Source organism: Sardina pilchardus, chromosome 8 (genome assembly GCF_963854185.1).
Source record: "Sardina pilchardus chromosome 8, fSarPil1.1, whole genome shotgun sequence".
Classification (NCBI taxonomy): Eukaryota; Metazoa; Chordata; class Actinopteri; order Clupeiformes; family Clupeidae; genus Sardina; species Sardina pilchardus.
In genome coordinates, this window is record NC_085001.1 from 29325063 (window position 1) to 29350453 (window position 25391).

Below are 25391 nucleotides of genomic sequence, written 5' to 3' on the forward strand. Positions count from 1 at the left end.
GGAGAATTGTCTCAGGTTTTTGGAAAGGTATTTAACCCTTACAAAAGAAAAAATAAATAACATTACATTGGTGGTAGCTTTTTGTGTTGTAGCCTATGTTATATGCATGTTACAGGTAGATAGGGTAACTAGCTATCTCTACAAAACTTCCCCAAGTTATTAAATACTTAATCCATTTTTTTATGGTTATGATTACAGAATGTGAACATTACAATAGTTATAAATAGCAATCAGTTTTAAAAAGTTTGTAACATTTTAAGCAAAATAATAATAATATAAATAATAATATAAAATATTAATAAAGGAAATAAAGAAACACCATAAATGTACAAACCATAGCTCTAAAAAGAATTAATTTAATGTAAGCTGAACCTGTTATGTAGATATGTAAAGTAACCAGTATCTATTGAAATATGCAATCATTTATTTCAAGTATAGCAATCAAATCACTCGATATACTGTATTTATCTTTATAAAGTCAGGTTCAAAATCGGGGTTTAGAATGTCAGACTTGCTGAAAGCCCATGTTATGTATTACAGAACTTTTGTTTTCTTCTAGCCTATATAGCTTACAATTAAACAAACCCTCCAGCTTCCAGCCTCCAGGCAAAAACAGATTTTATGTATTAGCATTAGCCAGTATTTTGATTTATTCAAAACACCCATATTCATTTTACACTATAATAACATTTCATGTCAACAAAAAATAAAAACAATTTATTTGATTTTATCAAGTGTTAATATTTCTGTACTTGATATGCAAGTTATTGCATATTTCAGTACATTTCTCAACTATATATTGCTATGTAAAATTTCAGAAAACATGCAATACAAATAAATATTGACTTAATGTAAATAATCAGCCAGGGAAGTTTTTTGGGGATATGCATTGGTAAAGATGTTTACCCTCTTCACCTGTTCTATATCCCTGCACAGGCATATAGACATAAACAGCGATAATTATTCTTATTCTGGTGGTACCTTGAATCTTGTAAGACTTTCCCCCTTGAATGACACTAATAAACCAAAGGGATCTGGTTCCAGGGCCATTAAAGGTCTTAAGAAATTGCTCCACTGAACCACTGGCCAGGCCACAGGTAGGCCTGTAGCCCATAGACATTTGGGTTATATGTATCTATGCCGTAGCATACTTTTGCTCTAAAGAAAATGTGCAGGCTGGCTTCATTCATTATCAGATTGTGCATTGGAGCCCGAAATAAAATATTTATATTTATGCATTTTCATTTTTTCCATCTAATTTTGAATAATTTTATTGGCTAAATATGTTATGAAAAAATGCAGTAATTTGATATTAGCTGTGTATTGATGGCCAACTGCAACAGACATTTGATTTCACATTATAGTTTTGACAACTTGAATGGGCCTTGTGTTTGTGTCTTATTTGGGAATGGGTAATAGAATGCTTTGTAAACAGTTACGCATTTGGTAGTTAATTTTCTATTAACTAATTATTTTAGTAACGTTGCGAATTTGCTGGAAATCACTACTGTAGTAGTGTAGTTCAACCCCAAGTCAAATCTGAGCAGCTCACTGAATTATAATACCGCAGGGCATGTTTTCCTTTCCCTTGATTTTCTTTTTTGTCACATTCCAGCCGCCAGAGGGCAATGTTGAGAGGCCGTTTTGATGACTGTTGTGTTGCTGCTGAACGCTCTTGGAGGCTGAGCTGAGAAGCAGTGGTGCCTGGCAGCGGAACTGGGTGAATTTACAGCGATACAGGAGCCACTTGGTCGCAGGCGAACGATTTGAGACTCGGCGAGAGCCATTTGTAATAGCCAAGGATGCGGGAATAACGACAGAGTTGGACCGTTTGGCTTCTTTGGATTAATTTTCTCTCACCACGCAACCCCACATCTGGTTCGAAATGTCGGGAAAGATAGAAAGTAAGCAAGGTAAGCTCAGCACTACAGTTCATGGGACGGGACGCATACATCACCGCTTGTTAGCTGGTTAGCTGCCCTGCTAACGAACGAACCCGTTCGCTCTCTCTAAAATACCAGTCTGAGCACTGTCTGGGATGCAAGGCCCCAGCAGTGGTCATACTGGAATCACGTTTTTGATTGACAATGAAGTCAACGACTACACGCAACTAAATACTCTTGGTGGTGTTGCAAAAAATATTTTTTTCTTTTCTGCATTGGATAAATTGCCCACAGACCATGGATAAAAGAAACAGTGAAAGCTGGCTAACGATATGCGGCCAAATGGAATGCTTGCGCTAAGCAGTTAGCCAGTAAGGCTATCAGTGATTTCTAGCCATATGCTACAAATGTCTGTTCCTCTTTATTCAAGGAACCTGACATACAGCCACGGAACTAAAAGTAGCCAGTGGTTAACGCTGGTGCTGTTGGCTATTGATCAGACCAAATATTTGGCTGAATTCGACATGGTCAATTTTATTGGAGAGCTAGTTGGACTGGCTAACGTTTTCCAGCCAGTTTGCTACCAAGCGTAGCTAGTAGACAAATGGTTGGCATGCTGTGGGGTGTGGAGTGGGGCTGCTGTGTGCTAACCTCCTTGCGCTACGCCTGGTTAGCTACCTACCCTAGCCATTAGAGCTAGTTAACATTAGCTCACGGCAGCTGTAGTTGCCCATCAAGAAAGCCTTTGCCATGTAGTGAAGTTGCTGGTAAGTTTGGCAGCAGGGTCATATTGCAGATTTTCTTGTGCAATTTGTACAGACCCAATTGTTCAGTGCACGTCATGATCACTTTGTAGATATCTACCCACGAAATTGGCAATTCCTATTAACTTAGCCATGATTTGAAATGGAAATAGCCGTTTATTCCCTTGCAGAAAAACATAGAGTTTATGGGATGTGATAAACGTGATCTATTGCTGCCTTCAAGTGCTTGTCGTGATTTATGCCATTTCTTAGACATTTTTGCAATGTGATGAACTTGGGTTCAGACATAGGAAAAAAACACTCCAAACGCGTCCTGCGTCATTGGTCAGCGGCAGGGACTCTACCATGCATGCGTATGGAACATTACCTAATGAAGGAAAGATTGAGTGAACACTGTTTACCCTGTCTGACAAACCGCGAAGGTGTTGAGGCCTTGTAGAGAACGAAGTTGGACACGACAAAGTAACCTTTTCCATTACGGCCTACTATGGAAAGGTGGCTAGTGACCTCATTCACTTCAGTGTATCTAGTTTTTTTTTGTTGAGTGAAATTGCCCACTTCAGGTTGCACACGCTGGTTAACATACTGGGTGAATAAGCAGACTCATATTTAGCCCAGTGTTCTGTTTTAATTGATCGTTCTATGAACTGTCAGTGTATGAGAGAGAGTTGGAGAAGTTCTCCCAAAAGAAACCCATGCAAACCTTCTCTTCTTCTAGCCGTATGTCTCTCAGAAGCACAATAGACACAATTCATGAGTGGCTTCAAATGGACCTTAAAAATGGAAGCAACCAAATAATGTGTTGGTCCATACATCTAATAGACAAGGCTTGGAGACCTGCTTTACGAGAGACCTAAGTGAAGATGAGGTGTAGCCTACTTCAGTTAGGCTTGGGGATTTTCAGGATGAGGACACTGAAGCTTTCTCTGACTAAGAGGTTGGCACATATATTTCTCCTTCAGCCCCAGGGTCTAGCCGCAGGGTGCTGATAATCTTCAGTCTTAGGAGGATGAGCGCTTTCTCCAGGTCCTAAGATGCTTAAAAGAGGTCGGAGAGAGTCTTAAGAGGATGCAGCCTTGAGGCCGGAGCAGTTGTGATTGATAAAGACTTGTTTATTCTGACTGTTCCATCATGAAGCCTGTTCAAACACTTTGTTGTACTAGAGTGTGAAACTTTAGGTTAACTTCTGAGAGGAATGGAACAAACTGTTCTGAATAGTTTTTCTTTTTTTGCTTGTTGTTATTTTTATTTTTCTTATTTGAATTCTGATCAAAAATAACTGGTAAAACATCTTTTATTTGCCTTTATTGGAAGGGAAAACCTGCCTTTGCTGTTTCATTTAAGAACCACAGTTTAAGGTTTGCTCCTGTAGCCTGACTGGCAGAAGGATGTCCAGGGAGGAACTGCTCCTTTTGAGAAGGAGACACCGTGGCACCTTCTCCTCTAATTCATTATTACCTCCGCCAACGAGGCTATGTTTTCATCTGCGTTTGTTCGTTTGTCTTTTCGTCTGTTTGTTAGCAAGATAAATCAAAAAGTTATGGATGGATTTCTATGATTTTTTTTTCAGGAAAGGTCTGAAATGACCCAAAGAAGAGATGATTAAATTGATCTGGGTGTGATCCGGATCACCGTCTGGATCCAGTAGGTGGTTATGTTTTTGCTTGGCGGAGGTCTGCGCTCTTGGAGTGCTTAATTTCTAGTTCTGAAAAGAAACGTCAGCTAAATGAATGAAGTGTAAAAGCAGAACGTCGAGGGGAATGTTGATGTGCTCGGACACTGAGCCCGTCGCTGCTGTCTTCGCCGCTCGCTCTCCGAGTCCGCTCGGAGTCTGCTGCTGCTGTGTTCAGGATGACCTCATCGCCCAGCTGACGTGCGGTCTGGTCTCTCGTTGCCTCGCGTCTCAGGCACTCCAGGCAGCTCTCTTTGGCCCGCTCGTCCTCTGCCGGCCCTGTTAAACCTCGCTGCACTGCCCTGCGCTAGTGGAGTGGGTGAGTGGTGGAGTGGGTGAATGGATGAGTGGTGGAGTGGGTGAATGGTGGAGTGGTGGAGTGGGTGAATGGGTGAGGGAGTGGTTTGCTGAGGGGGTTAGTAGGTGAGTGGGTGAATGGTTGGGTGGTTTGTTGAGTGGCTGGGTGAGTGGGTGAGTGGTCGGGTGGTTGGGTGGGTGAGTGGGGCAATGGTTGGTTGGGTGGATGGGTCGGAGGAGGCACTGGTACTTGCTGCACCTTGTTCCAATGCCTCTTCTGCCAGCAGCAACAGCAGCCGCCCAAAGGGCCTGAAGATGACAAATCTCCTGCTCATCCTCCTCCTCTGCCAGGGGCTGCAGCAGACAGGGCTGCTGCTAGAGCCTGTGTGTGTGTGTGTGTGTGTGTGTGTGTGTGTGGACCACAGTGGTCTGATGCTGGAGTTTAGTGAATAGTTGACGTTTAAGAAGATCATTCTGAATGACGCAACAAATGGGCCGTCTTAAGTAGCTGTTAGCCAAACGTCACCTACAGTAAGGCTCCGTATCATACGACACTATTGCCAGCCCATAATACTCTAATGAGTTGAGCTCCCTCTGTGTAGATCTCCCTCCCTGTGTGGCCCACATGTGCTCCAGATGTTCTCACAGCATCCTTGTCTGCACTGAGAAATGAGTGTGTGTGTTTGTGTGTGTGTGTGTGTTCAGTAGACAGACCACACTGCACTATAATTTCAGCCTTGTCAGATGTCAGTTGTTTGCCTTCCATGGGAGGGTTGTCACTCCCAGCATTTCCCACGCCTGCACACTGATAGGTGTGTGTGTGTGTGTGTGTGTGTGTGTGTGTGTGTGTGTGTGTGGAACGCCTACATCCTGATAGGCTTGTGTGTGTTTTCCCAGATAGAGGTTTGAAGTGAGTCTACCACCGATCCGCATCAGAGCCAGGGTGAATTATGCATCCATTTTTATTATTTTTTTTTTTTAACCCATGTCATTTTGGGCCCAAGCGTTTCCTTACCAATTACTCAGATGACACAGCCAGTCTATCAGTACAGTGTAGTATACACATCATTACCGTAGTAGTGTTTTATGTATGAAATGCGCTCTATAAATAAAGATTATTATTATTATTATTATTATTATTTATAAATAAGATGGTTGACCTATGCTTTCGGGCGTGCTGTGGTCGTGACATGAACCCTGGCCCGTGTGCGTTGTGGCATTGCGTGTCCTGGGAAGAGGAAGCAGCACTTCTCCTTAGAGCCAAAACCAGATGCTCCTCTGGCTGTGGAGGCGCATTAGGTCGTGGTGGTGGTGGTGGTGGTGGTGGTGGTGGTGGTGATGGTGGTGCATAGACAGTACGGTAGCACGGATGGTGGATTTGGAACTGAAAGCCGCCACCGAACGTCACAGAACGTCACGGCTGCCGCATACATATCAGCTAGCAGCTATCTCTACCTCGCCTCTGGTTGATTTGGAGCTGAAAGCCGCCACGGAACATCACAGAACGTCACAGCACGGCTGTGGCATACCTGATAGCAGCTAGCTGCTAGCTCTACCTCGCCTCTGGTCTGCTCCGCACGCACACCAGATGCATTCTGGAAAAACGTGCTGATGGGAACTGCTTGCTGTTCATTGTGACTCCCAGGTGACATTGTAGCCATGCAGTGTTGTCTTTGAGCCCTGTGTAACACTGACAGACATTACTGGGTAAATCTGAAATTGAAAAGAAAATCAGAAAATAATGTCAGCTCCCACTGAGAGATTAGAGAAGCCTTCACCAGAATCTTACACCCAAACATCACTGTCATGATGATCTTCAAAGTCTGTTCATTTCATGTTCATTTCAGCTCTTAGGCCGGCAGGGAAGAAGGTAAACACGCCATGGGTGCCTCTCAACATCTTTCCTCGATCCTCGATGCTCGGTCCTCCAGGCTCGTTCCCACTGATCTATAACTAACACTGGATAGACTATCCCATTGTTGCCGCCCCATCGTTCTTTATGTAGATCAGTGAGGACGAGGACTGAGGAAGGAAGGGAGGATGTATAAAAGCCGAATGAGAGGCACCCCATGTGTCATGTTTGTGTCTGTGAACTTTAACCTTCTAGAAAACATCTTTGACCTGTGGAGACCCCATCATCACAGGCTGACAGTACATAGACCAGTCCACAAGCGTACCTAGTCTGCAGGGAGCTGTCGTTTGACGGTTTGTTTTGCAGGTTCGGGGGGAAATTAGCATGCATGAGCGCTAATGTGACCGCTGCGGAAGGTCAGCGCTTGTTCTCCGAGCAGATGTCAGCACCGCGTTTGTTGTTTATTTAGGCTCTTGTTTGTTTGTTTGTTTATTTGTTTGTTTATTTTATGATCAGGGGAATGTTGTCTGTAGAGGGTTTGCAGAAGTTTGCAGTGAAGGGCACAATAATCGGTGATTGCTTATCTCCTGTCTGCGTCTGCGTCGACCCCTCTCTCCTCTAAGATCTAACTCTTCATTTCTTCCAGTTGAGGGCCATCCCTACTGTATGTACGGAGTTAGCTGCTAGGCTAGTTGCTGTTCGCTGTTGCTGCTGTTGGAACGTTTTCATTGATGGTGAAATGATTTTTCCATTGAAACAGAGGCGTGTCTGTGTTGCATACGTTGGCTTCACCAGGGATTCATTTGGAGAGACACAAATGGCTGATTTGACCTGCCCCCCTCTCCTACCCCTACCCCTGCTTCTACCCCTACCCCCGGCTCTTCTGCGGGGCTGCAGTCCCATATGAAGGCTTTGGGAGTGGGACAGCAGCTGAGTTTGGCTATGTTGACAAAGGTCTAGAACATTCAGTTCTATGGGTAACAGGATTTAGTACATTCAGGTTTATGGCCAACAGGGTCTAGTGCATTCAGTCCTATACATTCAGTTATGTGGATACTAGGGTTCTCTATACATTCAGTTATGTGAGTATTAGGTTCCTATACATTCAGTTATGTGTGTAGCAGGTTTCTATGCATTCAGTTATGTTATAAATTAATTGTTATGGCAGCAGGGTTCTATACATCAATTGCTGTGGTATCAGGGTGTTATATATTAATTGTTATGGCAGCAGGGTCTTATACATTAATTGCTGTGGTATCAGGGTGTTCTATATGAATTGTTATGGCAGCAGGGTCCTATTCGGTTGTTAAGTCCGACGTCACGGACCCAGCAGCTATTTTGTGAAAAGACGTTTATTAGCGCAGCCAGACGGGTTTTGCTACTTGTAAACTTTGTCATCACCACCTTCGTTTTAGCGGTTTTAAAACAAAATCGATAAACTTTAACAAAGTAATCTCTGTAGCTATATGCAGAGCCAGATGATGAATGGGTAACGTCCAGGCTTCCGCAAAAAATATAGATTTGATTAGGTTGAGGCAACAAGTCCGTACAAGATGACAATTTCCTTAAAGGTTAGTCAGAATAGCGGAAAACAATAGTTTACTTTACTGTCTATGGAGAATAACATGTGAGTTTGAAAGCCGTTGGACCCGGAAAACTATTTTATCCCATTATTACATCATCACTTAACAACCGAATACATTAATTGCTGTGGTATCAGGATGTTGCTAGTGTGTGTGAACAGCAGCAGGTTTTGCAGCTGATCAGGGCAGCAACTTTGGAGTGCAGCGTTTGGGATGCAGCAGACTTGTGAAGTGCACTCCACTCCTGTGGTGTGTCTGCGCTACTGTGGTGTAACTGGAGCTGTGAGCCCGCCAACACTCTGTGTGTGTGTGTGTGTCTGTGTGTCTGTGTGTCTGTGTGTGTGTGTGTCTGCCTGTTTGTCTGTCTGTGTCTCTCTCTCTCTCTCTCTGTCTCCCTCTCTCTCTCTGTGTGTGTCTCACTGGAAAACACATCCATTTCCCCTGTCTGAGTGTGCAGAGCAAGTGCTGGGCTGGAATGCAGACCTGGTGAAGTCATACCCTGTTGTTGCTACAGAGGAGATGGTTTTTAGGCCAACATTTTAGCATGTGTGGACTTTATTTTTAGACAGTAATAATCTGAGAGGTTTGTAGCCAGATGAGTGTTTGTTCACTCAGATTAATTGAATCGTTCCTCCTTTTGGTTGTGTGTGTGTGTGTGGCCCAAACTTCAACCAGTTCTCTGTTCTATAGAGATCTGTGTTGGATGCCCTAGAACCCTAGCCTAGAAATCTAGACGCACCCTAGCGGGCAAAAATATTTTTGCCTAACGGGATGGTCTAGGGTCGCACCGTTGTACGGAGTCCTTGAGCCCGCCTTACACCTTCGGCTTCTGATAAGACACCAGAGGGCTGGACCATGCGTCCTCGTTCGACGAGTTGGGTTTGAGACCGTATCGCACACCATAGAGAAAAACTAAAGATGGATGAGGCTAACGAAGCGCGCTCGTTTGAATCGGCTTTGGAAGAGTTAGACTTGGGATTTTCTTTGAAGTTTGAGCAGAAAGAAGCACCCAGTCATTCGTTTTAAAGAAGGATGTATTTGCCGTTTTGCTGACCGCCTACGATTGGTCACAAATGCTGGCCTATTACGTGCAGAGGCAGTTTGAAAGACAACTGTTCATCCCACCCACAGGCTTCAACTCTGTGAATGGTCCGACCCCAGACTATACATTTCTGTATAGTTTGGCTTGCCAGGCTACTAGAACCCACCAGTTATCTGTTCTTTAGAGATTTATATTGGAGGCCTTAGCACCAACCAGTTCTATTATCATTAGATACTTTAGGCCCTAACACCCACCAGTAAGTGTTCAGTTGATGCTTTAGGCCCTAACACCCACCAGTAAGTGTTCAGTAGATGCTTTAGGCCCTAACACCCACCAGTAGGTGTTCAGTTGATGCTTTAGGCCCTAACACCCACCAGTAAGTGTTCAGTAGATGCTTTAGGCCCTAACACCCACCAGTAGGTGTTCAGTAGATGCTTTAGGCCCTAACACCCACCAGTAGGTGTTCAGTAGATGCTTTAGGCCCTAACACCCACTAGTAAGTAGGTGTTCAGTAGATGCGTTAGGCCCTAACACCCACCAGTAGGTGTTCAGTAGATGCTTTAGGCCCTAACACCCACCAGTAGGTGTTCAGTAGATGCTTTAGGCCCTAACACCCACCAGTAGGTGTTCAGTAGATGCTTTAGGTCCTAACACCCACCAGTAGGTGTTCAGTAGATGCTTTAGGCCCTAACACCCACTAGTAAGTAGGTGTTCAGTAGATGCGTTAGGCCCTAACACCCACCAGTAGGTGTTCAGTAGATGCTTTAGGCCCTAACACCCACCAGTAGGTGTTCAGTAGATGCTTTAGGCCCTAACACCCACTAGTAAGTAGGTGTTCAGTAGATGCGTTAGGCCCTAACACCCACCAGTAGGTGTTCAGTAGATGCTTTGGGCGCTAGGACCAACCAGTAGGTGTTTAGCAGAGGTGTGTGTTCAAGGCCTCAGCTTCAAGTCCTGTCTCTGTAACTTAGTGTGTTGTACTTCCTGTGAGAGTGTGAGTGTGTCCTGCCTCTGTGAGTGTGTGTGCTGTTACATTTCCACCTCTCATCCTCTCGTGTTTCAGCTGTCTGCCAGTGTCCTTGGTCAAGGGCTTTGCATGCGTGCGACTGTGTGTGAGAGAGTGTGAGTGTGTGTGTGTGTGTGTGTGTGTGTGTGTGTGTGTTCTGTGTTTCTCTCGCACATGTGCCCCAGACCGTCCCTCAGGGCGATTGGTAAGACCTTGTCTCTGGGCCTGAGCTGTGCGTGTGTGTGTGTGTGTGTGTGTGTGTGTGTGTGTCAGACGCTGCCATAGGCTCTGGCCAACCCCATGCTGCCACACTCACAGTGCTGTATGTATTTTTAGTGTGTGAATGCATACCATTCCGTTTCAATTGGACAAACCCAGCTATGGCATTTACTATGGCTTTTAAGAGGTTTGCTTCATAAAATACCACCATGTGGTCATTCTGTCCTTTCCATAATATGGACACCTTGATGTCTCTGCACTGTTTGAATGAGCACCGAACTAGGCCTTCTCATTAGTCGTTTAAGTGACTTTGGGCACTTTGAAAGATGCTAGATCTAAGTTATTATTATTATTATTATTTGTTAGTGTTATTATCAGGTTGTCCTCTCTGAGTCTGGGACTGAGACTGGGATATATAGTGTGTTAGCGGTGGCTGGAGCACCAGTTTGCCTCTGTAACCTACTTGGTGCTTGTTCAAGGATTATACAAACTTGGTAAACAAACGTTTGACTTGTTAAATGGACATGGCATTGCATCATCAAACACCTTGCCATAAAAGGTAACTCTGGACTCCCATCAGTGCCAGTGTGTGTGTGTTTGTCTCCGAGTGTTTGACTCATGGGTGTAGTCTGCAGGCCTGCTCTATTTGTGTGCGTGTGTGTGTGTGTGTGTGTGTGTGTGTGTGTGTGTCTGTGTGTGTGTGCGCGCGCGCAGAGGATGAGGATGAGCGGCCGGTCTTTCTGTCAGACCCAGCCAGGCAGAGGGGAATGTTTCCGATGCCTGCAGCCTGAGAGCGTTTTTATTTTCTGCCTGAGAGGAGGTGTGTGTGTGTGTGTGTGTGTGTGTGTGCTTTCTGCTTGAGAGGAGGCCTCTGTGTTTGGGGGTGTGTGTGTGGGTTTTCTGCCTGAGAGGAGGATGAGGCAGGAAGTCGTGTTCTCTCGAGGTAGCCATGACGTCTGCACATGGACTGGATGTGAAGATGGGGACTGTGTGTGTATGTGTGTGTGAGAGAGAGAGAGAGAGAGCCTCTAACTCTGTCTCAAACATACATCCGGTCGAGTCCAAGCTGGCTAGCTTCTCAGAACAGAGTTTGGCCATTGTGATCCCCTAACACGTGTTACGTCATGCGTGATTGTGTGTGTGAGAGAGACTTTTTGGCTGATGTGGAGTTGGAACATGTGTGTGTGTGTGTGTGTGTGTGTGAGACTTTTTGGCCGATGTGGAGTTGGAACACGTGTGTGTGTGTGTGTGTGTCCATGTCCTGTTGTCCTCCGTGGGTCCACACAGATGGCCTGAGATTGAGCCGGTCTCCAGAGTGTTCTGTCAGTGCACACACAGAGCAGTCCAGCGCTGAGGTCTTCTGCTCCACTCTGATGCTCCACTGCAACACTGTTTACATGGACGCCACACCGGCTACACCGAGCATGTCAATACATAAATAAATAAATAAATAAATAAACGGCTTTTTACATACTTGCACATGGACTGTAGACTACACACACACATACGCCACTTTATACTCTCTCTTGCTAGCTAAGCTGAAGACATTTTGCAAAATCAACTTATAAGCCGTGGCCAATCGCTGGGAAATTACGGTACTCAGTAAAGTGCGACGAACTTTACTGCCAGCTGTCTCGGCCCGACCTCATGCAGTTTGGTCACCACTGGAAGTTCCACTGCACAGAGACAACTCCTGCTCGGTGTTGATATTTGAGTTGTGACTTGACTTGTTGGAGGAAGCACGATGACCTGTGCTTGGCCTGAACACACCTGTCTCAACTCTTCTCTAAGGGTCAGATAGTACTGAGTAAAGTAAAGTACGGCGAACTTTGCCAACTGTTGCCAACTGTCTCAGCCCCACCTCATGCAGTTAGAACACACTGGAAGTTCCACACAGATAACATCCATCAGCAGCAAGACAGGGCTTCTTCTCTTGCATTAAAAAGTACGGTAGCTGAAGTGGGACATGCAGAGAAATGCACATGCATCTCTTTATTAAGGAAAAGCACACTGATTTACACATTTGCATTGCACGGCCTAATGTTTTTTTGTGCTCCTTTGGGAAATAAGTTGGCTTGAGCATCGAGTCTGGCACAGTTAAAGGAGCGATGAGCAGTTCTGTAGGACTCGAGTCATCTTAAACACTTTAAAGGAGCAATGAGGAGTTCTTTGGACAACTACTTTGAGTTGTCTAGAAGGTAGCCACACACCACTCTTCCATTGAGCAGAGTGCCGGGCTGGCCTGGTGCTAACGCTAGATGGTTTACAAGTTTTAAACTAGAAAGCCTCATAACACTGTTGACAGTTTGAGCAAGACTGCCCCTGTTGCTTCTGTCCTGTGAAGATACCCAGTGTTTCCTGAGTCCTGGAAACATTCCATTGAGTTGTGATTGGCTCAGGGCCGTCGCTAATGGGCTTCAATCTAATTAAGTCTGAAGATGATTGGTCCAGCCTTGGAGCTGTGCTCTGCTTGTGGAAATGGAACTCACATGACACCTTTGGAAAAACAAACTTGCTGAAACAGTCACTGAAAGAGAAAGATCTTCCTTCAGGAATGGGCTACGGAGATTTCTACCTCAAGGCCGAGGTTTAGTTCCAAACAAGACCGATAGAGTTCATACAGGACTGGCGAGGCAAGTTCTAAAACCCAGTCAGCAGATGGGAGAGGAGTTCTGAGAGAATGGTTCCAGTCGTGACACTCACTCCAATCTCTTGAGACAGTTGACCTTGAACTTCTGCAGCCAGATTCCAAATGACACCATTTCCTCTTCCCAACCCTTCTGCTGTGATTGGCCCATGGGTGAAATGAAATGTCATGTCCAGTAAAATGACATATCATGTACAGCAATGTCAGTGTCCTAGCAACATACACCTATAATATAGAAACTACAGTAATTTCCTGCATACAAGCCGCATTGTGTATAAGCCGCGGGACAGTGTTTTATGGAAGTTAAAAGAAACAAAACCATATTAACACCGTATTAACCTCATAGCTGAAGAAATTTTGCTAAATCAATGTACTGTATAAGCCGTGGCTAATAGTCGGGAAATTGCGGTATAACAAAATGTGCCATATAGGCTAACATAATGTATATATACGTATATTAGAAGATGCAACACACATTAGTGGTCAATACTTGGCTTTCACTTCATACCGTAGAGGAGATCAGTGTTGTAGGTGACCCATATTCTTTTCTGCAGTGACCTGCTGTCTAGTTGAAAAAGGTTTGACCTGTAGTGGTGGTTGAGGGGGAGATGTGTCCTGTGTACTTGCCAGATCAGGGCCGGACTAGGGCCAGGACTAGGGCTAGACCGAGCTGCTGTTGTTGGGGTTAGGAGATAATTTGTTTTTGTTGTTGACGTATGTTGGTTCTTTTTTTCACTCGAAGTCAAAGAGGAAGTCAAGTCAGAAATGTGTCATGCATGAGGAAACCACAACTTCACACTGAGAGGAGTTAGGCCTTTGCTCCTGATAGTGTGTGTGTGTGTGTGTGTGTGTGTGTGTGTGTGTGTGTGTGTGTGTGTGTGTGTGTGTGTGTGTGTGTGCGTGCGCTTGAGGGTGTGTGTATTTGGGTGAGGCAATTTATGTGTGTGTGTCTGTGTCTATAAGTATGTGTTTTAGGGCAAGGCATGTGTGTGTGTTTCAGGGTGAGGTGTGTGTGTGTGTGTGTGTGTGTGTGTGTGTGTGTGTTTTTAGGGAGAGGCGTGTGTGTGTGTGTGTTTGTGTTATAAAGACTTGGCTGTTCTTTGTACTGTGTACTGTAGGGTGTTGACATCAGCCCTCACGAGAGAGAGAGAGAGAGAGAGAGTGTGTGTGTGAGAGAGAGAGAGAGAGAGAGAGAGTGCGTCGCATTGCTTTCCTCTGTAGCGAACGCCTGTTGGGGCGTGTTCCCTACCACAATGTTTTGCAGTGTTCATCACTGCAGTCGCTGGATTCAGTCAACATTCACTTCACCAGTCTCATTTGTCAGGCATAACAAGTCAAATGTGGATCTATCTGGTATTGGTAAGGTCTATTCACCTTCACCAGTCTCATTTGTCAGGCATAACTAGTCAAATGTGGATCTATCTGATATTGGTAAGGTCTGTTCACCAGTCCCATTTGTCAGGCATACAACTAGTCAAATCTGGATACAGCTGTCAATGGTTTGGTCAGTTCACCAGTCCCATTTGCCAGGCCTAACTGGTCAAATCTGGTTTGGTCAGTTCACCAGTCTCTGCCCTCTCTTGCAGATGGAGCAGCTTAAAGACACTCTCAGCCTCCGACCTTCTTGCTAACAGAATATCACCTCAGGGTGTTGGCCTCCTTCCACCAAGACACACACACACACACACACACACACACACACAGAGTGCAGCTTCTCAGCAGGGGGGCCCAGTACTGCCCCCCCCCCTCAAACACACACACACCCCACCACCACCACCACCCTCCACAGCCCACTGCACTGTAGTCATCTGTTAGTAGGTCACTGGAGCACTCCTGCCAAGATAGGCAGAGAGAGAGAGAGAGATAAAGGGAGGGGGTGCAGAGAGAGAGAGAGAGAGAGAGAGAGATGAAGGGAAGAAGAAGGGGATGCAGAGAGAAAGAGAGATGTCACTTAGCTTGAAGCCCTTAGCAGATCTTCACAAAAGCCGAGCAAGCCTTAGCCCACTTCTTTCATCTGTAATCGCAGGGCTGAAGCTAAGGCTCCATGCTAATCTGCCGAGTGCTATGGAGCCTTTAAACTCCTATGGTGAGCGCTAACAGACTCCACTGTAGACTCTACCCAGCAGTAATTAAGCGCTGCCTGCTGCTGCTGCTGCTGCTGCGGGGCCTGCACAGCAATAAACCCGCCTAGTAAACACCAGTAACACATGCTATTCTCCTAGAGCAATAAATGGTTAATATTAACTCTACTGAAGTGGTCACACATCAAGTGTGTGTGTGTGTGTGTGTGTGTGTGTGTGTGTGTGTGTGTGTGAGTACTAAGGACTGCATTTCTGTTAGGGGTGGCACGGTTCACAAAATCCACGGTTCGGTTCGTATCACGGTTAAGGGTCACGGTTTTCGGTTCGGTACGGTTCTTGTTGTTATTTTTTCTTTTACTCTTTAACACTCCAGAAACATATTTCAGCATATAGCTTAATCATCCACAATTAGGCTAGAGTATTTAGAGAATAGTTATCATGTAATAATGCACAAACTGAATTTGACTTCACATAAAGCACATTATTGTCTGAGGAAACTTTAAGCTTCAGTTGAGATTTTGGTAAAGCAAGAGGGAATACATTGATGATTTCAACAATCTTTTAATTTATTTGGCAGGGATGGTGCACCAGCACAGAATGTAGGTCGTCCACCCATATTTTTCATTGCATCGCCTTTTCATCGCTTTCCTTTCATATAGTGTGAATGATTTTTTAACAAGATGTAAAGCTTGTCTTTATTTGAAACACACACACATTATGTAATTATTTATACATTCTATATACTGACATGTCTGATATTCATAACAGCAAACTTTATGCAGATTATATAGCCTACTATTCATTATAACTCCACCTCTTAAATTCAGCTGACTGGCTGAAGCCTCACAATATTGTAAACAAAGTAGCAGGCTAAGCTCATCATACTCTACTGGTTGGACTGTTCAGTTTCCCCACATGTGTTTTAGTTTCAAGGTAAGCTAATACTTTTTCTCCTTGGGACAGGCCCTTTTAAGCCTTGGAGTTGAAAACATTGGTATTGAGATGGTCAGTCGACTTGAATGCAATAGCCTTCTAATGATGCTAACCGTTTTTAACAGTCATTTAGCTAATCGTCTTCTGTGCGTCATTGCGTGTTGTGTTCATGTAATACATACATACTTTTACAGTTCTAATTCTATTACTTAGGATGCCTGTTTTACGTTGCACTTTTGACACTGTAAGGCCACCGTAGGTGCGCGCTAATTGTGTGAGGTTTTGGAGAAAATAAACAAGTGCGTTGCTGCATCCATGAAGTGAAGACTAGGCCCTAGTCGTTATTTTAGCAGCATAACATTGCGTTCACGATTGTGAATGTTCTATTTGGATTACTGTGCATGTCGAGGGTGGGTGTCCATTGAACGCGCACGAGAGCGGGCCAAGGAGAATGAGTTTACTTCTACTGTTTGGTAAAGTTGCACGCATAGTCTACAGTTGCGGAAGAACATGCTTCCACCCGAGCAGGGTCAGGTGCATCAGTTTGACCACGCTAGGGATGATCTCTTGCACTTGCCATTTCTAAAACCTTGCGCGCAGCACTCAAAACGCCATACTCCTACTCTCGCACGTAAGGGAAACACGTCGTCACATATGGGAATCAATTGCGCATGCCATAACTAGCCTGAACCGTAGGACCGTACGACGAACACACACTCCGAACCGTGACATGCGAACCGCACGGTTCGGAGCATTTTTCAAAAACCGTGCCACCCCTAATTTCTGTGTGTGCGTGTGTGTGAGTAGTAAGGACTGCATTTCTGTGTGCGTGTGTGTACGTTTGCAAGTGTGTGTGTGTTGTTGCACATGTGCGTGTGTAGTGGGGGCTGCACTTCTGTTTTCTGCTCTCGGCTCATTGTCAACTGGAAATGGCCGCTCTAGAAAAAGCGCCGGGCCATTCATGCACTTCCCCGTCTGAGGCCGACTCCGATTGTTCCTCATTTACCACACAGAGCTCCGCTCAGCTCAGCTGGCCACCAGGCGAGAGAGAAAGGGGGGATAGAGAGAGGGAGAGAGACGGAGGGGGGGAGAGAGAGAGAGGGAGGAGGAGGAGGAGGAGGAGGAGGAGGAGGAGAAGAACAGTGACTTCGGGCAAGGAGGAGAGATGAAGGCTGTTGAGGCTGTGGAGATGATGTCAGTTGATGCTTTATGTCCTACTTGTATAGTATGCATACTGTCTTTTAATGCTATCTACTGTATGTCTTACATACACTACTGTACTGTACATGTGTCTGTCCTCCTATTCTTAAATGAGCTACCCTCAGGTACAAAAAGAATTTCAGCACAAACTGACAAATAAAGTTTATAGTCAAAGTTTATATCACACACCAGTGTAAAGATCTGTATGACACAGTGGCATGGTGCAGGGAACATTTCCTTAGAGAGCCAAGAAGCAACATTTCTCAAGAAGCCAAGAGAGACAAAAAAATAGGCTACTGGCCACTAGCGACAATTGTGACAGCAACACACACATACTCTCCCTCCCTCCCACACACACACTCACGCACACACACACATACTGAATGTCCTCCTCCACCCAACTGCACAGTCGGCCACAAAACATGTCCTGCGGTATGCTTACTGACCATCAATAAAGCAACAATGTAACAACGCAGCCTATGATAAGCAGTGACACTTGTGACAGCAACACACGCACAAAGTGCAGTTTCAATTCAGATCAACTCAGTTCAAGGGATTGTTAATGGCAAAACTAAAATGAATGAAATATTGCCAAAGCAGAACATTTAAACTCAAGATTTACATGGAGACTGAGGAGGAGAGAGGACGAGAGAGGAGGGTGAGGAGGAGAATAGGAGAGTGGAGGAGGAGGAAGAGGAGAGAGGAAAAGTGAGGAGAGAGAATAGGAGAGTGGAGGAAGAGAGAGGAGGAGTGAGGAGGAGAAGTGAGGAGGGGTGAGGATGAGAGAGAGATGGAGTGAAGGGGGAGAGAGGAAAAGAGGAGAGGTGGAGTGAGGAGGAGAGAGAAGGAGGAAGAGGAGAGCAGCCCACTTCAACTCTCACAATGGACAGAGGGAATTTCATAACTCTGCGCTCCATGATCTGCAGCAGAGGCGTGGAGTACAGCAGTCTATACATTTTTACTCAGTCCATTGGTTATATTTTCACACTTTTAAACGACATGTTTAGGTGTAAGTTAACCAACACCTCACATACAGTACAGCATATTCTATGGCATATAAATGATTTTTACCAGTACATTTGCAAGTAATTTATACCAATTCATGAATTTGTGAAGAAGTTAGATATACCAATACATGTGTTTGTGAGGAAGTTATATACATGTCTGTGTTGAAGTTATGTACTGTATACCAACACGTGTTTTTGTGAGGAAGTTATATATGCAAACACATTTGTCTGAGAGGAAGTTGGATAAAACTGTACTGTTGCCATTTGGGTATGGAGATCAGCAGGTCTCTGCTGCAGAGTGTGCACACTTTCCCCCTGGACAGTGTCCTTGGGAGGGTTGGATTGGAGGCAGCAGGACTCTGCAGGACTCTCCCTCCCCTGGCTAGTCTGGCTTATCACCATTGCTAAGCTCAGTCTTTTAAGAGTGAACATTAGTCTGGAGAGTCTGCGCTTTATTTGTACTGCACAAGAGGCGCGATCAATGGGCATACAGTAGTTCAATTTAATGACTCTACTCTTTTGGATAGTCCTTCAACCAATCAGACCAATGATCCGGGTGCGTCTTTTGGATAAGCTAGTTTGTGATTGGACCCAGCAGATGTGGACAGTAAGCAGGGGAGATGGATGTGCAGGTTTCCAGCCTGAGCTGCCGGGCGAAATCCAAATTGGCCAGCAGGTCAGTTAGGGTTCACCCAGCCTATCCCGTGGCCTCAGTGGTCGAACCACAGCTGCTGAAAGCATCAGGCCATCAGACTCACACTGAGCCTTCGTCCTCCAGGGCTACCGAGGAAGCACAAAGCTCTTGCGCCCGCAGGTTTCCCTGACGATACAGCATTCCGCTGACCTCACCTCTGACCCCTGGGGGATGGGAGGTCAGTTTTCTTTGGAGCCCAAGAGATTTGAACTCTGGCGTTTTGGGGCCTGTTTACAGGTTTACGGGCCGTTAAAAACTCCCATTCAGCTAACCATCTCTTACAGTTACAGAGACCTAACGGAGGCAGCAAGGCCAGCAGGTCATTCTCTCAGACCTCTGTCCTTCGACCTTTGACATTTTGGCCTGTGAGGTTTGCGAGCCGTAAAAAAAAAAAAAGTCCCTTTCAGACAGAATTGACTGTAGAGAGTAAAGACTTCCTGTAACTGATGCAATGCGCAGACAGACACCTCATCTCTGCAGGATGTGAGGTCATGGTCTGGGGCATTTGAATTTTGACAGACATCTCCTGGCTGACGTCTGTTTAAGATGTCAAAGATGAGATGTGTGTGTGTGTGTGTGTGTGTGGGTTGTTGATTGAAGAGCACATATCACTGATCTGCATTCTCCAGAACCCCTCTGAGACACACACACACACACAGCTCCTCACGTCACCCTCCGCAGGCAAACAGTGTCTCGGTCCAGAGCAGAAGTGCTTATTGTCCTCCAGTGGAAACCTTTTAGGGGTGTGCGTGCGTGTGCGTGTGCTTGTGTGTACATTCTGAGGGGTGTGTGGACTGCACCCTGATCCTGAGTGTAGGTGTGTAGGGAAAGTACACTCAGCAGTGTGGACTCTGATAGACAGGTGGGATAGATGAGGAGTGTACTCACACACACACCACACACACACACACACACACACACACACACACACACACACACACACACACACACACACACAGGACCCTGAGACCCCAGAGGATCTCCTCAGTCCTCACACAATCCATGGGAGTGTTAGTCTTGAGTGGAGGTTGGAGTCACAGGTTGGGAAAGTCCCCAAAGTGAAGGAGAGATGAGGCGCACACACACACACACACACACACACACACACACACACACACACACACACACACACACACACACACACACACACACACTCAGAAGTGTGTGTGGGCGCCGGCGCTGACAGGTAGGAAAGATTAATTCCTTTCATCAGCAGTCTGGATCCCCAGCTGTCCTTCCCTAGACATTCACATTCGCCCACAGTTCACAAAGGAACAGACACACACACACACACACACACACACAGGACCCTGAGCTGTGTGTGTGTGTGAGAAAGAGAGACTCTGAACATGTCACACACCACAGAAGGTCCTCACTGCGCTACTTCATTTGCACTGACTTTTTTAGTTTGTGTGTGTGGAGAGCAGTACTCAGGGTGCTTATATATGCACTCTGTGTGTGTGTGTGTGTGTGTGTGTGTGTGTGTGTGTGTGTGTGTGTGTGTGTGTGTGTCTTTGTTGGTCTTCTCCATGCAGTTTTGTGGAGGCTCTGTGGTCTCACCATGAAAGGCAGGAGTGTGAGAGTGGTCCAGAAATGAGCGCACTTGCAATCTGTGTGACTCAACTCAGGAGTGTGTGTGTGTGTGTGTGTGTGTGTGTGTTGTGTTGTGTTGTGTTGTGTTGAGTCACTGGTTTCACTCTGTCTCAGATTGTTTTGTGGAGTCTAAGCACAACTCAACTGCAGCAGTGCATATTTACCATCTACCATACACACTCTGACACACTCACTAGCACACACACAGGCGCACAAACAAACTTTCAGACACACACACACACAAACTCAAACAATCATGCAGACACACACAAGCACACACAAAGAGCCAGTTTGAGAGGATGAGAAGTTATTAGATGTGCAATTGTGCGCTGTGTGTGCGTGTGTGTGTGTGTTTGTTTTTCAGTGGTGAGTCACTAGTTTCACTCTGTCTCATATTGTGTTGTCTAGGCCAAACACATAACTCCAGCAGTGTGAATTAAGCATCTACCATACACACACTAACACACACAGACACAAGCAAACTGCACACACACTCACACACACAAAGGGACGTTTTTTTGGGGAATGACAGTGTGTGTGTGTGGTGTGTGTGTGTGTGTCTGTGTCTGTGTGTGTGTGTGTGTGTGTGTGTGTGTGTGTGTGTGTTAGCAGTGAGCTTACACAGCCTGTGACTGATGTAGCCGGTGTTTGTGTGTTAGCAGTGAGCTTACGCACTCTTTGACTGATGTAGTCTGTCTGTGTGTGTGTGTGTGTGTGTTAGCAGTGAGCTTACACACTGTGACTGATGTAGTCGGCTCAATCTTCCCCATCTCTGGCAACCCCCAGCATGTTCTCCACTGATCATCCACCCACATAGCCCATGGACACCTGTCAATCAACCGCTCATCTCCAGACAACACACGCACACACAAACACAGACAAACACAGACAGAGTGACAACTTCTGTTCATCTCTAGTCAAGACAGTGCTCTCTCTCTCTCTCTCACTTTCTCTTTCTTTCTTTCTTTCTGTTTTTCTTTCTTTTTTTCTCACCCTAAACACTTTCATTGCAGATGTCTGTGACAGGATTAACTATTATCTGTGTATGGAGTGCCAATGTTTGTTGAGAGAATGCTGTGTGAATCTGAGAATAACATGTAGCAATCCTAGTCATACAGTGCTGTGTGGGATCTCTGAATTTGGGCTGCGTCTCAATTCTGTCTTACCCTGTCTTACCCCCCGTAGTTTTGGGCGTTTATGTGAGAGAAAGGGGTATCCCAATTCAGATGAAGGGGTAGGGCTTAGCGAAAGGGCTAGCTATCCCTTGAAAGGGAGAATTTTCAGGAGCACACTTCAAACCGAGGTAGTGTGTGTGTGACAAATTAAGGACATCACTCTCTCTCTAATCCATCTCATTTGGTCAAATTTAGGAAATTGTTCTTTTGACAGTTGCTTTAACTGAGCCAATGTGAGCAATTCCAGCCAATCAGCAATGCGCTGTGCAGTGAGGGGTGTAATTTGATTGGCTTCTGAAATAAAAAATATCAGCTCAGCACCTTGAGCCATGCTGGACTCTTGATGTGCAGCCCCAAGTGTCCTTGAGTGAAGAGAGTTCAGGATGAGTTCAGCTTTCTCTCTCTCTCTCCCTCCTCTCTCTCTCTCTCTCTCTCTCTCTCTCTCTCTCTCTCTCTCTCTCTCTCTCTATCTCTCTATCTCTCTGCATCACTAGGTCACATCCTATCCTGCCCACAGAACCCTCTTCTCCTTTTTGGTGTGTGAGCGGAATGGGAACTTGAGTCCAGCTTCTCCTTGGGCGTATTTTCACCAACACAGAACGAACACGTTCTTGAACCGGTTCCATTCAGGATTCTTTGAACCTTGGTGCTATCTAGTGAACCAGCATTTCCACCCCTTTTTGAACGGTTTGAACATTGAATTGGTCTTGCATGCATAAACAAGAGTTAATGAGATGCATAAATAGGAGGGTGACATCTGACATGAAGGATGATATGACCGTTCTCCCATACAAACGGCAGATATTAGCTGTGTAAAATGCAGGTTGATATCCTGCCAGTGGACGTGTTTTGTTTACAGTTGATATGGACGGAAAATCACGCTTTTAGCTTCTTCCCCTCTGGACAGTAGAATGACACTCGCATTATGGTTCAGAGGAAAAAACAACTTGTTTTCAAACAACTTGTTTTCAAGCGCCGAACCAAAGTGCCACGTTCTGAACTGTTTTGTGTTTGGTCAAAATGCTCCGAATGGTTCAAATGTCGGTTCGTGGCCGGGAGTGGAACCGGCTTTCTGTTGGTGGAAAAGGGAAAGGGCCATCCGTGTCCTGTGCTCAGAGTATCTCTGCCTGAGCAGTCTGGAGGGTCAAGAGCCGCGGCGCTGTCACATTTCATCCTGAGTGACCGATCGTGTGGTTCTCAGTTGGCTCCTCTTTAGCAAACAGAAAAAGACTTTTTGGCGCTTTTGTGCGCTCTACAGCAGGCTTAGCACTGCCTCCACTGATGTGTGTGTGTGTGTGAAGAGTGTGACAAATTCAGCCCGTAGTCAATAGAGAAGCTGTTTGTGTGTGTGTGTGTGTGTGAGAGAGAGGAACCCTTTCTGCCCTCCAGCAGTGTGTGAATGGACTGAGGCAGGAAGAGCACGCACACACACACACACACACACTGCACTCACTCACTCTCTCTGTCACACACACACACACACATAACACACACACACACACACAGCACTGAGTGCAGCAATGCTTTCCCTGTCAGCAGCACTCTAGTGTGCATGGAGAGCAGAGTGCAGCTCCCAGTCTTTTGTGTGACTGTTGGAGGGAAGAGAGCTTCTGACAGAGAGCCCTCTCTTCTCTCTTCTCTCCTCTCCTCTCCCCTTCTGTTCTTCTCTTCTATCCATTCTTCTCTCCTCTCCTTTCCCCTTCTGTTCTTCTCTTCTATCCATTCTTCTCTCCTCTCCTCCTCTTCTGTTCTTCTCTCTCTCTCTCTTCTCCCATCTTCTCTATTCTGTTCTTCTCTTCTATCTTTTCTCTCTCCTCTCTTCTCTCCTTTCCTCTCTCTTCTGTTCTTCTCTTCTGTCTGTCTTTCTCTCTCTTCTCCTCACTCCTCTCCTGTTCTTCTCTTCTATTTCTTTTTTCTCTATCTGTTCTCTCTCATGTGTTCTATTCTTCTCTTCCCTCTCTCTCTTCTCTCTCTCCCTCTCTTCCCTCTCTCTCGCAGGCAGGGAGGGAGTTCCTTTCTGGGTGATGGGGGAGAGGGGGGATGTCATATGGAAACATCTGGTGCAGTAAATACACTGCCGGTTGTCATAGCAACAGAATGTGTATCCCGTCCCACAGCTCTGATAGAGAGAAAGGAGCGTGTGTGTGTGTGTGTGTGTGTGTGTGTGTGTGTGTGTGTGTGTGTGTGTGTGTGTGTGTGTGTGTGTGTGTGTGTGTGTGTGTGTGTGTGTGTGTGTGTGTGTGTGTGTGTGTGTGTGTGTGTGTGTGTGTGTGTGTGTGTGTGTGTGTGTGTGTGTGTGTGTGTGTGTGTGTGTGTGTGTGTGTGTGACCTGTCAGAATCTCATTGTTGAGTCTGACAGCCACTATCTCATCCAACCCTATGTCATGGCCAAGCCGGTCCCTCCCTTTTCACACACACACACACACACACACACACACACACAGATCACTCTTGTCACTGTAGTTCTGTCCTGTGTCTTCACACTGCACACACACACACACACACACACACAAACATAAATCCCCCTCATCACTGTAGTCCCCTCTGTGTTTCCACACTAGACACACACACACACACACACACACAGGAAAGTTTCTTTTGCCAGGGTGGCTCTATTGTTGCCAATAATAAGTGGGTGTTGATGTGAGGTGGTTAACATGCACAGCATGAAGCGACATGCACACACCCCAATGCGCACACACACACACACACACACACACACACACACACACACACACACACACACACCATACAGGAGCAGGCCTCTTGCACTTTCTCACTTTTTTGCACTTTGCCTCTCGCTTACTTGGTTTTAGTTTCAGTGTGTGTGTGTGTGTGTGTGTGTGTGTGTGTGTGTGTGTGTGTGTGTGTGCGCGTGTGCATCCTGCTGGTATCTGAGATCACTTAACACTTAACTTCATGCTCTAGTCAGGGCCCAGCGCACGCTGGTTTATAAGATCTTAAACAAGTTGTATCGTGTGTGTGTGTGTGTTTGCATGTGTGTGCGCGCGTGTGTGTGTATGTGTGGTTGATTTTTAAGCACTTGTTGCTTCACAGTGAGCACACCCTTCTCTGGTTTAACTCTGCCTCTTGTGACACCCTCCAGTGGAGATACGACCACATAAACTATACAGCACACAGGGATTATGGGAGAGTTTTCCAGCGCCTTCAACTTTATGTTCCATGACGTGAAGTACTTTGTGTTCTAATGTCTCTCTCTTTTTCTCTCTCTCTCCCTCTCTTCCTCTCCTCCGCTCTCTCTTTATCTGTTTTCTCTCACCATCCCTGGCTTTTGTTTGGCTTTCTCTCGCTTCATCACTCTCTCTCCCTCTCTTTCCCCTTTATCTTTCTCTCATCATCCCATTTTTCTTTTTCTTTCTCTCCCTCTCTCTCCCTCTCTCTCTCCCTCTCTCTTCCTCCTTTTATCTCTTTTCTCTCATTATCTCATTCCTCTCTCTCTCTCTCCCTCTCTCCAGACTCCCAGCGCTCCCATTTGTCTTCCTTCACCATGAAACTTAAGGACAAGTTCCACTCCCCCAAAATCAAAAGGACGCCGTCGTCCAAGAAGACGCCCAAGCCCCCAGCAGAGAACACAGTCAAGACCCCCGAGAAGCACGTCAACAAGGTGAAAACACACACACACACACACACACACACACACACTCTCGCTCCTGCTCCTGCTGGGAGAGGCTTGTTGGGGTGCAACAGGGTGGAATATTCATATGTTTGGTGCAGGACACACA

General features: G+C 45.8%; 1 protein-coding gene across 2 annotated transcripts in view; it reads left to right on the top strand.

Annotated features, from left to right (window-relative positions):
- The first annotated feature begins 1685 nt into the window (after positions 1-1685).
- rapgef1a (Rap guanine nucleotide exchange factor (GEF) 1a) overlaps positions 1686-25391 on the top strand; it is a 61943-nt gene continuing 38237 nt past the window's right edge. The window contains exons 1-2 of one of the 2 annotated variants that reach the window (XM_062543530.1): positions 1686-1913; positions 25125-25273. In XM_062543530.1, coding sequence (XP_062399514.1) covers positions 1886-1913; positions 25125-25273 — 177 coding nt within the window. In that variant the 5' untranslated portion in view covers positions 1686-1885. The remainder of the gene's footprint in view (positions 1914-25124; positions 25274-25391) is intronic. The other variant, XM_062543531.1, reaches the window with a different exon arrangement.